Source organism: Nicotiana tabacum, chromosome 24 (genome assembly GCF_000715075.1).
Source record: "Nicotiana tabacum cultivar K326 chromosome 24, ASM71507v2, whole genome shotgun sequence".
Lineage (NCBI taxonomy): Eukaryota > Viridiplantae > Streptophyta > Magnoliopsida > Solanales > Solanaceae > Nicotiana > Nicotiana tabacum.
In genome coordinates, this window is record NC_134103.1 from 74,504,934 (window position 1) to 74,518,101 (window position 13,168).

Consider the following 13,168-nt stretch of genomic DNA (forward strand, 5'->3'; position numbering starts at 1 on the left):
CCTAACGACAAAAGCAATCAAATGAACCTAGACTGCCGTTACACATTTACCTCGATTGTACTGCAAACTTGTAATAAGGCAACAAATATTTAATTCAAATCGTGATTCTCACTCAAAATCACCTTCAGCAACTAAAATTTCTAATTCTGACTGCAACTCAAACTCATTTGTTAAGTTGCATTTGGTAGTTAATATGAATCATAATTCAGTAACACAAGCTAGCAAGGTATTGCATATACCACAATCTTCATCTTAATATCCACTAAATACCACAAAAGGAAGAAAAAACTGAAATAAGGTTCTGCGCTCAATAAAGAAATAGACTGGGTGTGGGATGCTCTCTTGAAACATGCTTTACATATTTCTTGAAGATGGGCAATACAAGTAAACTCAACTACAATTGTAGGACGAGAACATAGCCAAAGATTGCGGCCAGTCTAATAGCTCCTTGGCAGAAATCTCTTACTCCTTGCCAAAATCAGCACTGTAGTGCGCACTTGATTCAAGTTTCTTTGCTTCATTCAGTTTCCTTACAGCCTGTAGTGAAATATTGAAACTTCATCTCAGGCAATGGAAGACGAAAGGAAAAGAAAATTGAAAAAACAGAAATAAACATGAATTCAATAAAAGAAAAACAATAAGGATTTATTCCTAAACAAGGTACAAAAAGTGAACATTGACACATGAAGGTTTTTCTTTGTGCATCCCTTTATGCTATAAATTTAGAGCACCCTCTCTAAGGCAGTTTAGAGAAATCTAAAATAGTTTTTCTTAACATCACTGATCCATGTATAGAATTTCTATTAGGCATATTTTCCTTCGGACAACTACCACCAGTACAATTTCGTATAAAGACGAACTCTAAGAAGTCAATTGATTCCACAATTTTTCTAGCTCATTGAAACTAGGCAATTACCATCTTACTAATTGAAAACATGGAAAAGAAGAATGAGACATACCTTCATGAAATCCTCATGGATGACATAATCACGCTCTGCACGTATGGCACACATACCAGCTTCAGTGCACACATTACGAAGATCAGCCCCATTAAAACCCTGAGGAAAAATACAATGTCATAACTCCGCCTAACACAAGCAAACTAATTGTCGTAGCACCACTAGCACACACCTCAGCAAGCTTAACAACTGCTTCATAATCAATGTCGCCATGTTTGGCAATTCCAGCAGCATGAATCTTGAGGATCTCCATTCTTGATTGTTCATTAGGCAAGGGTATTTCTATCTTTCTATCTAACCGACCAGGGCGAAGAAGAGCTGGGTCCAAAACGTCTGGCCTGTTTGTTGCCATAATCATTTTTACCTGCAAGCAGAATAAAATCACACCTACTTAGCCTTGATGAAATCTTTATTTTAAAAAAATAATGTGGAAAATCAGAGGAACACCATAGTAAAGGCCTACTCAAGCAAACGACCCATATGCACTCTCCTGATTTAAGCAAAATTCTCTTTTTAGTATGTCTAAATATGATAGGCAATCAAGTTTTAAGGATATCTTTTATTATTTCGGAAGTTGAGAACCAGGAACTGGAAGTATGGAGTACAAAGATCAACGACCTTTCCAAGCTGGTCAAATCCATCCAGCTGATTAAGCAACTCCATGAGCGTTCTCTGAATTTCACGGTCTGCACTTGTTCCCTCACTAAATCGACGTCCACCAATTGCGTCAATCTCATCCATGAAAATGATGCAAGGCTTCAAACAAAGACAAAAATTGTCAGTACATTTTAAAGCAGTACAGTACCAAAAATGGTTCACTGGATTTAGTATACCCAGAGAGGATGTCTTTGAAGTCCTTACTTGGTGATCACGAGCATAGTTAAACATTTCCCGGATTAATCTCGCACTCTCACCTATGTACTTATCAATAATGGCACTTGACACTACCTGCATTTTCACCAACTATAAATAAATACCCATCTTACGAAGTACTTTAAGAAAGGAGGAAATAACCAAAACCTCTAGTACTCACCTTTAAGAAATTGGCGTCAATGTTGCTAGCGATTGCCCTGGCTAACAAGGTCTTGCCAGTCCCAGGAGGCCCATAGAGAAGAACACCCTGAGAAAAATAAACTTGGTAGAATCAGAAGAGATTTTAAAAGCAGCAGATGTTTCATCCATGCCAACACCATGAAGAACACACCAGAGACATGAATATGGTTGAATTATATGAAACAAGGTACCTTTGGAGGCTTAATTCCAACACGGAGGAAAAGCTCAGGGTTCATCAAAGGTAGTTCTATTGATTCTCTCAGCTCTCTGATCTGATCTGACAGTCCACCAACAGCAGAGTAGCTTATATTGCCAGGATCTTCATGGAGCATATTATATAAAACAGGATCAACCTGTCAGACAATCTCAATAAGGAACTCTGGGAGGGGAAAATGTAATAATTCTCTTTAAATTTCCCAATAGTAGCACAGAAATATCCACTAACTTCACGTGGGAGTGCCCTCATGATTGTAAGAGTCGTCATATCGAGAACCACTCTAGTGCCTGAGGTCAGTTTTTCCTTGTCCACTTTACTGCGACAGCCAACCACATACCTTGGACCGCTACTGGCTTTCACAATCACTGAAAGATATTACATGCTTTTAATTAGTCTCACGAATTTCTTCCACTTGTTAGAATAAACAAACTAAGCTGGGTCAATAGTATGATTCCGAACAGAATGCAATAAGAAAATGAGCAAATAGTGAATATGCTAATGCATGGACAATAGCCAAGAGAATAGAAACAAAAACGAATAAGCAGTACACACAGAAAATGTATGCATGATTCAACCAATGAATAGCACCACTTGTCACTGGCTCGCTGATATCTTTGATGCACAAAACCACAATGTTACATTCAGAAGTAGACTCTAGTTGAACAAATGAAAGTTCGTATTTGGGGCCCCACTTCAGCATCATTTATTTTTTCATCCTTTATTTTGGTGATGAGGGCACAGGGGCTAAACTCCTTAAAATCAATAGATCTCAAATTGAAGACAAAGGAAATACAAGAAAAAAATGTATTACAGCGTTCGTTATCTAGAGGTCGGAGCACTTCGCCGATGATCTGCCCAACACTCTGAAGCGACTTCAAATCATCTTCTGTTTTACCATATTCCTTTTTGGCAGCTCGCAAGTTCTCTCTCACTGTGTACAATTTTACAACCAGCATCAGTTATACAACCATGGAACTCGAAAAGCAATACACATAGAATAAAGATTGTTTGCACGTAGATTATAAATTGCTTGGCATCTTATAGAAAAATGAAATAAAAAAAAATAGATAGATAAAATAAGTGAACATAATGATACAGAGTATCACTAGACATAACAAAGCAGAGTCGCTGCTTTGAGTTTTCATCTATCAATTCCTGATGTTATTTGATGATATCTGGTTAAAGCGGAGCTCTCATTGATGATACGGAAGTCGCACACTAAATACAGACAAAACCAGAATCATTGGCCTATCAGAAATTTTACAGTGGAGAATTATAAAGAAAAGTCTTCGCTACCTCCTCTCTAAAAGAAACACTGGGTAAGCTATACAACTGTTTCCATATACTAAAGGTTTAGACTTATGATGTTGCTTTATAGAACAAAACAAGAATTTGGTGTCCAATCAGTGTTATCAAAGGCGAAAAGCGCAAAAAGCTCTAAGGTCTATTGGGGCTTTAAGCGCAAAGAGCAAATAAAGCGTTAGCTTTAATGAAGAAAAGCGCAAATGGAGAAAAACTATAAATATGTATGTGTAGTCTAAGACTAATATCCGTAAGCGTGAATACAAAATATGTGGACAAAGAAATTGAAGAAAATTTACGATAAAGTGAAATATAAATTTGTTAGTGTCGCCTTTTCAGGATTACGCTTATTGGCAAGGAAAAGTATGTCTTAGAGCCTTGATGCCAACACTGAAGCGCCCGCTAAGTGAGGCGAAGCGCTCAACTTGTTTTGAGCCTCGTTTCAGGGCTTAAGCGCGCCTTTGATAGCACTGCGTCCAATGGCGAAAGAACTATGCTGCAATATTTAGATTATTAAGATTCTTTAGATAAAATAAAGCTATGATTTGTAGGAAGGAATTATTTTCTTAAGAGTTCATAAGAAGTTCTGAGAGGTTGCGATATTGCGTTACACATCATACAAAGGTTAGACATTTTTTATAAGGAAAACATGTTGCAATGCTTCCGACCTGTAAGATTCTTCAGGAAACAAAAAATAAGATATGTGCTGATTGTGACAGGTTACAGAATTACACTTCAGATTGATTTGCAAGATGTAGGACAAGAATAAAGCTTTCCATTATTAGCTTATTTATTACAAGGAAAAGTCAGAATTGAGATATCCTTCTAGTTGAACATGAAATCACTAATGAGCTAAGGAAACTTATTGTTGTAAGCTAGTAGCTATATGATGATTGTTGACCAGACAGACCACTAAACTGACAATTCAAATTGATTTGTGTATGATCAAGAATAGAGCTCAGTGCTCACTTTCTTCAGTTCATTGTTCAAACTTCAAAATCAAGTGATTCAATGATATTATGTGTTAAATATGTGTAGTTTCAAGACATGTAGCCCATGCACATCAACGTAAGAAAGTAATTACTCCATCTATTTCAATTTATGTGAAGCTATTTCTTTTTAGTCCGTTCCAAAAAGAATCACCTCTATTTAAATTTGAAAATAATTTATCTTAAACTTTCCATTGGCTTTTATAGCAAACAAAAAAGTTATGGCATGTGTAAGATTACAAGTTTCAAAAGCATTATAGCTAGCCAAATCTATGACATGTTTTAAACCACAAGTTTCAGATGTCATTCTTTTTTTTCTTAAACTCCGTGCCCAATCAAATAAATTCGCTTAAATTGAACGGATTGAGTACTTACCTTTTAGTACACAGAGAATAATAGCTTCGGATATTGTAAGTAGATCAAGATTCCAATATAAAGAATCTCTCTTATCTATTATCACAACTAATTCAATAAGAATTATTCTTTCTGCTTTTTCTCTTTTCACATGGTATTAGAGGCTCTAAATTTTTTGTTAGACACCTCAGTAGCAATATATTATCCGTTTGCTAACCTAAAGAAAGTGAAAAGCATGGTCATTGGATGACAAACATCTAATGTCAAAAACAAATAGAAGCTCTAGAGACCGTCACACTGTAATGGCACTCTTTAGCTAAGGGGTGTAAAATTGACCTTCATCGGGAAATTACAGTGTGGCTAGGTAAAATATATATACTATATGTTGAATCCCCTCGACTTTTTTGTGTGTTTACTTCTTTATATTTTGACTCACTTAATGAAAAGCATGGCTCCGCCATTGATCTTAAGTGTTGTTTTATCCCTATGCAAAGCAATCATAGTATAAAAAGAAGGAAATATTCCTAGCAATGTAAAAGAAATCTCACAGCAACCACTAGGAGTGGCAAACGGGCGGGTCGTGTCAGATATGGTTCGGGTCGGGGACGGGTAATGAAAAAAAGGATAAATTATCCGACCCGACCCATATTAAATACGGATAAAAAACGGGTTAACCAACGTATAACATGGGTAGCCATATTATCCATGACTTCTTGAATATGATCACTTTTGGTAGAATTCCTAGTCTCCCAAACTTGAGGAATGCCCAATTTGAGGCTTTACAAACGTAAAAGTTAAACCCATTGGTTATCCATTTAGATAATATGGTTCTTATCCATATTTGACCCGTTTTTAAAAACTTCATTATCGGGTGGTTAACTGCTTTCTTTTAAACATTTTGCCACTACTAGCAACCACTGAACTAAGTGTTAAGGTGGTCCCAGCATAAGCTAAGCTCTTCTAGCATCAGTAGTTCTAGACATCAGGACTTCAGCAGAAACCGCATACTAGTAAAAGATGGCTGCACTACATTACTATCATCACACACTTTATGTCGGCTATATGAATTCTCTATATCCATTTAGAAACTTTAGGATTTTGATTTCTGTAATTCCTCTCTTGACACAGAACATATATTATCTAATCTTACCCTCAATAAACCTAAAGTTAAAGGAGACCACAAATTTTGTGCATCTAAGCAAACGATTATCAGCTAAAAAACTATGCATTTTAATTCTCTATCTGATGGAGCAATGATTTTAGAACTCCGGATCCAATATATCAGCAGCTTATGCGCGCACACACACACCGAAATAGAAAATATGACGATCAACTACTACTACGCGTTAACCCAATTTTTTTTCCTATATATATAAAAATATACCTACTTATATAAACACATACTATGTACTGTGTATGCACGTGGAATCAACTGACTTTAAATCTTCGATCGACTTCAGCTTATCAAAGACTAGGGTTTTGAGATTTTAGAGAATCTTACCAGTCCCTACCCGAGCATTTAGTTCCTTGTGCTGAAGGAGCTTTTTCCGGTAATCAGCATATGCCGTACGGCGCCGTACGGCGGCCTCATCTCCCTCGCTCGTCATCGGAATTTGCTCAATAACTCGCCTGAGTATATCCGAGTGACTTGGGTAACAAGACGTAATTTGTGTGATGTTTTACACACCTCTTTCAGCAGAGGGAAGAAGTAGAGGTAGCAAATAGGTGGGCTTCGGCTACTAGACTTCATTCAAGCCCAATTATTTTAGTTTTTGGATCTTTGTACAGATTTAGGGAAGTAGGCCCAAGCACTAAAGTAGAAAAGCCCAACTACTAATGATGAAAGAGCTTTTTTCACTTTTAGCCCATGCCAGAAAATATTTACATTTGTTAGCCGAAAAAGTGTATAAATTTTTTTATTTTTTATATAACATACATAATATATATATATACAAAAAATATATATTTTTTGGCTATTATTTTGAAAACGAATATACAATGTCATTTTCCCATGATGAAATCCCAGATTGCATTATTACATGAGGTGGCCATTTTCTGTGATCTTGAAATTTGAAATTGATCACTTTTTCAAAATTAGACTCATGGTCTGAATTTTAGTTTTGAATTTTAAACTTTAGACTAAGCGATCAATTTTAAATTTCAGATCACGATATAATTTTGAAAAAGTGGCTAACTTATAAATACAAGGCCACAAATGGCTACTTGTGCAAATCACCTATCAAACATTCAAACATTTGCAGATTTACTGCGAAAAGCCACAAGAGTGTTGTAGGAATCTGATACTATCGAGAGGAATTTTCAGAAAGCGCTATTATTTAGTGGCTATCAACTATAGCTACCATATACATAATTACTTCTTATAACTATTATTCAGTTATTACGGTAGTGTATTCGTTGTATTCGTGCTGCTGTATTCGTTGTATTACAATAGCAAAAAGCGCCTAAAAATCAGGGCAGTCCAGCTGTACGCGCATGTATTCACATGTATTCGCGCCATGTATTCATGAATACAACAGCAAAAGGCGCCTAAAATCAGGACAGTCCAGCTGTACGCGCATGTATTCACACGTATTCGCACTGCTGTATTCATGAATACAGCAGTAAAAAGCGCCTAAAATCAGGGTCGTCCAGTTGTACGCGCATGTATTCACATGTATTCGCGCCATGTATTCATGAATACAACAACAAAAAGCGCCTAAAATCAGGGCAGTCCAGCTGTACGCGCATGTATTCACATGTATTCGCGCTGTTGTATTCATGAATACAACAGTAAAAAGCGCATAAAATCAGGGCAGTCCAGCTGTATGTGCATGTATTCACATGTATTCGCGCCATGTATTCATGAATACAGTAACGATAATCACCTTAAAAATAGGTATGTCCAATTGTCTAAGAGAGAGGAAAAACATAAATAGCGTATTTAATACCTTATTTCATGCCTCAATGGTAGTATATACCATAAATACTTATTTTGCTATAAAATATAAAAGGTAGCTATAGAAAATAATATTTTAAAATAATTTTGATTTATAATAAATAGGGTGTATATCTTTGCTATAGGAGGTAAAATTTCCTTAAATAATTAACTCAATTATACTAGTCCATAATGATTCATTATTTATTTTTCCTAGCCAATATAACAGGTTATACACATTATATATGGAGTATATTAATACATATACACTGACTATTTTATTTTATGCGATTGGGTGAGTATTTATTTAGGTTAATTCTTCAATTAAATACTCAAAATAGTTTGACTAGTAATAAACTAGTTCTTCGAGTGCGAAGAAGTATGCTCTCTTACTTTAAAAGAAAGAAAATATAGTTGCTAACATTTTTTATATATCTTTAACCCTCCATCACGTATTTTTATCTTCAAGCATTTATTTGAGTAATTGGACATGAATAAAGTCACAAATAAAAGGGAGAAAGAATAATACCCATTGTAAAATCTTTTCAGACAATTATTTGTGTAGTTGACAGTATTTTTTCATTAATATGAAACTATTTATTTTATATGTCCTCATAGAGAGTTTAATTTCTACACGCAAAATTTAAAAAGCAATTATAGGAGTGTGTATATACATGTATTTTGCTTTTGAAAAGCAAATACTATGTAAATGTTGTAAAAAATCAGTGTAATGATCATGTATGCTTTATTCGATTAGTCATAATTCTTTTGAAAAGTAGGTAAACAAAGAGAAAATAGAAAGAAAAAAAGAGAGGACGAAGGTAAACTTGAGCAAAGTGGGACTACTGAAGTTAAATATTTACATCAAATTAATGAATATATGATATATTTTTCACGTATATCTTTATCACTTACATTAATTAACAGATACTAATGTGTTTTGAGATAAACCTAAATAAATATTTCCGGGTTAGAATAAGTTAAGCCCATAATAAAGATGTCTAAAAATAAGTTTGTAACTTCTAACTTCTAAAAAAGGCAAGAAAAAACGAAGAGCAAAGAGAAAATAACGCTAGGTGACCCTTTCAACCACTATATACGTAAAAGCTAACAAAATAAGGCAACAATAGTAACAGAAATTAGAACAAAACTTAGCAAAAATCCCTCATCCCACAAACATGGCGATTATATTGGCCAAAACCAGACTGAATTGAAAACTCTTACATTCATCCCCTTTCCATTTTTAGAGGGGCTGGAGATGGAGAAAACCTAGACTAACCCCACCCCCTACCCCTATCTTATAACCATTTTCATTTTTAGCCATGGCCATTTTCTTGTTATTTTTCTTCCTTTTCACCACAACCCCATCTCTCATTTTTTATGTATTTGCTCAATCAGATTTTGCAGATACTGCACCTGCAAAATCTTTTCCCTCTTTTACCCCTAAAGATAATTATCTTATTGATTGTGGTGCAACTTCTCCTACTACCCTTTCAGGGAATAAAAATTTTCAACCTGACCAAAACACAGCCAAATATCTTTCTTATAGTGGTAAAGACATATCAGCTTCTGCTTCAGAAAATCTTACTGTCCCTTCAAATATTTACCTTAACGCAAAAATATTTACAACCGAAGCTACGTACACATTTCATGCAAGTAGTCCTGGATTACATTGGATCAGGCTACATTTCTTACCTTTTAAATACAACGAATACGATCTCAAAACAGTTAAATTCTCTGTTCAAACCGATACATTAGTCCTTCTCCGCGATATCCAATTCGCTAAAGATGAAGTCATTATCAAGGAATTTATTGTTGATGTAACAAATGAACGTTATGCTATTAAATTTCAACCAGCTAAAGGTTCTGTGGCGTTTATTAACGCCATTGAATTTGTTACTGTCCCTGATAAAATGCTTGATACTTCTGTACCTGTACTTTTCCCCGTGTCACAAAAATTTGATCTTTCGAAAAGTAATTTTGTGACAATGTATAGGCTTAATGTTGGTGGTCCAATGTTGGATTCAACGAACGATACTGTTGGTCGAAATTGGTTGCCTGATTCAAAATTTCGAAACAATGCAACTGGTGAAGAGGTATCTACACAACCTTCTGTTATTAACTATCCTAAATCAGGCGGTTCGCCATTAATTGCTCCACCAACAGTATATAGCTCTGCTGTAAAAATGGCTGACTCAGAAACTACACTTCCAAATTTTAATATATCTTGGACTATGGATATCGACACTGCATATTCTCACCTGATTCGTCTCCATTTCTGCGATATTATTAGCAAAGCGCTCAATGAGCTTTACTTTAATGTGTACATTAACGATAAAATGGCGATTTCTGGGCTAGATTTGTCATCATTAACAAATCATTTGGCCACAGCTTTTTACAAGGATTTTGTAGTAGATTCATCTATGGTATCAAACCGGCTCGTTGTACGTGTATCTCCTGTGAATGATGCACAAGGTTTTAGGAATGCAATTCTTAACGGCGTTGAGGTATTTCGGATGAATAATTCTGTGGGTAGTTTAGATGGGGAATATGGTGTTGATGGAAAAAAACAAAGTGGACCAAGTAAAACAGTGGCTTATGTTGGATTTGCAATGATGTTTGGAGCTTTTATAGGGTTAGGTGCAATGGCTGTTAAATGGCAAAAAAGACCACAAGATTGGCAAAAGAGGAATAGTTTCTCATCTTGGTTGCTTCCACTTCATGCTGGAGATACAACATTTATGTCATCAGCATCGCGAAAGAGTCAATTCTTCTCATCTACAATGGGGGGATTAGGTAGATATTTTAGTTTTGCTGAATTGTCAGATGCTACGAGGAATTGGGATCCAACTGAAATTATTGGTGTTGGCGGATTTGGAAATGTATATTATGGAGAACTTGACGATGGGACTAAAGTTGCAGTTAAGAGAGGCAATCCGCAATCTGAGCAAGGTATTAATGAATTCCAGACTGAAATTCAGATGTTGTCTAAGTTAAGGCATCGACATTTGGTGTCGTTGATTGGGTATTGTGATGAAAGTTCAGAGATGATATTGGTTTATGAGTTTATGGAAAATGGTCCTTTTAGAGATCATTTATATGGAAAAGATATGCCACCTTTAACTTGGAAGCAGAGGCTAGATGTATGTATTGGTGCTGCTCGCGGACTTCATTACCTGCACACGGGTGCAGCTACTGGTATTATACATAGAGATGTCAAAACTACTAACATTTTACTCGATGAGAATTTCGTTGCCAAGATGGCTGATTTTGGGCTATCGAAAGATGGACCAACAACGGATCAGACTCATGTGAGTACTGCTGTTAAGGGAAGTTTCGGATACTTAGATCCTGAGTATTTCAGGACACAACAGTTGACAGACAAATCTGATGTTTTCTCGTTTGGTGTGGTACTTCTTGAAGCATTATGTGCTCGTCCTGCTATTAATCCAGCGCTTCCAAGAGAGCAAGTGAATTTGGCAGAATGGGCAATGCAATGGAAGAGAAAAGGCTTATTAGACAAGGTACTTGATCCAACACTTGTAGGACAAGTTAATCCTGAGTCTTTGAAAAAATTTGCCGAAGCAGCAGAGAAATGCTTAGCGGATTATGGCGTTGATAGACCTACAATGGGTGATGTTTTGTGGAATTTGGAGTATGCATTGCAACTACAGGAAGCCTCATTACAAGGAAAAACGGAGGACGAAAACAAAGCTACACCAGTTTCTCCTCCTATTGTCGCCGCTGCTCCAGCTCCAGCTCCTGTTGTTGTTGTTTCCACTACTGATAACCAACAAAGTAGAAATCTTGCTGAAGTTCAAGCTGTTGATGATAATTCAGGGACAGCAATGTTTGCTCAATTTGCTGCTCTAAATGGCAGATAAAATGCGCACTTGTTTGACAGACAAATCAAAAGTCTATAATGGTAATGACATACCTGTGTATATGTATGTAGTAAAATTCAGCTTTTTATGGACAGAATTTGAAAAAAAAAAGTTGAGAACTGAATTCTACTTCTATTAGAATGATGTAATGTTACTCATAATTTACTTTGATTTACTCCATTAATTCTCTCCTCTTTTTTTCCCCATTGGTCTCTCTTGCATCATTTTTTTCATTTTTTGATGGAATAAAAAGCTCAATCAGCGTATCTATTTACATCAAGTGTTTGTGTCATGATTTTATCATTCATTATTGTTAATAGAGTAATGTTTTACAGAGTACTTTTTTTTGTCACGAGTTCCAAGGGAGTTCTTGGCTTCAGCATCACAATATATATTTGAGAGGGGTAGGGGAGCCTCATAGCAACGGTAAAGTTGTCTTCGTGTGATCTATAGGTCACCGATTCGAATCGTGGAAGAGATGGCTAATGCTTGCATTAGGGTAGCTGTCTACACCATTACTCCTTTGGGTGCGGCCCTTCCCCGGATCTTGCGTGAACGCAGAATGCCTTATGCATCGGACTCCTATATATTTGAAAGTATTTATCTAGACTTTATTTATTGTTGGAAACCAAATGGATGTCATTTTTCTCACTGGTAATATTTATTGGAATTCTCGAGTTCAAGTGAGATCTCCATCGTGATAACACTATGGGTGTGTTTGGTATGAAGTAAATATTTTTTTTAATTTTTTTATGTTTGGTTGGATTAAATATAAACTCATTTTTCTCAAATTGGAGAAAAATGTTTTCCTTATAAAGAGAAAGGAAAACATTTGCTCACCCTATTCCCCACCCTCACGAACCCACTCCACACCACCACACCCAACCCACCTAACCCCACCCCATGCCTACTCACCCACCCTCTCTCTACAAAAAGACTTATTTATTTATTTTCAAATTTCATTTTTTTTCGTCACCACCCACCCTACTACCCCGCAAAAAAAAATAATCTTTTTACCTTTTTTTTGTAATTTTTAAATTTTTTTTTTTTTTTTGCAACCCCCACCCCTGCACAAAAAAGTTTTTTCTTTTACTTTTTTTTTTGTAATTTTCAAATTTCTGTTTTTTCGTTTTTCTGCACACCCCCCTCGCCCCTGCCCCTCCCCCACCCTCGGATCCCCTCCCCGCCTCCAGAAAAAATATTATTTAATTATATTTTTCAGTTTTTATTTTTTTATTTATCGGTTTAAAGGTTCAAAAATTTACAAGTTCCAAAGTTATGAGTTCGGAGGTTTATGTGTTTGGAAGTTTACGGGTTCAGAAATTATAAAGTTTACGGGTTCGAAATTTCGCGATTTCGAAAGTTTAGCGGTTCGGAAGTTTATGAAATTTGTGAGTTCGGAAGGTTATTTGTTCGAAAGTTTATGACTTCCATTATATTGTATCTAAATTATTTATGAATACTCTTGAGAAGTT

General features: G+C 35.8%; 2 protein-coding genes across 2 annotated transcripts; one reads left to right on the plus strand and one right to left on the minus strand.

Annotated features, from left to right (window-relative positions):
• Positions 1 to 163: 163 nt before the first annotated feature.
• On the minus strand, positions 164 to 6,608 carry LOC107785094 (26S proteasome regulatory subunit S10B homolog B). The gene is made up of 10 exons (XM_016606318.2): positions 6,376 to 6,608; positions 3,041 to 3,160; positions 2,458 to 2,594; positions 2,204 to 2,365; positions 1,993 to 2,079; positions 1,821 to 1,907; positions 1,578 to 1,715; positions 1,132 to 1,323; positions 960 to 1,058; positions 164 to 537 (listed from the first exon to the last, which is right to left on the minus strand). Exons 1-10 carry the CDS (start codon positions 6,479 to 6,481, stop codon positions 463 to 465), a joined length of 1,203 nt encoding a protein of 400 aa, XP_016461804.1. The 5' UTR covers positions 6,482 to 6,608; the 3' UTR covers positions 164 to 462.
• Positions 6,609 to 9,008: 2,400 nt separating this feature from the next.
• On the plus strand, positions 9,009 to 11,897 carry LOC107785095 (putative receptor-like protein kinase At4g39110). The gene has a single exon (XM_075247237.1). It carries the CDS (start codon positions 9,132 to 9,134, stop codon positions 11,691 to 11,693), a length of 2,562 nt encoding a protein of 853 aa, XP_075103338.1. The 5' UTR covers positions 9,009 to 9,131; the 3' UTR covers positions 11,694 to 11,897.
• The last annotated feature ends 1,271 nt before the right edge of the window (positions 11,898 to 13,168 follow it).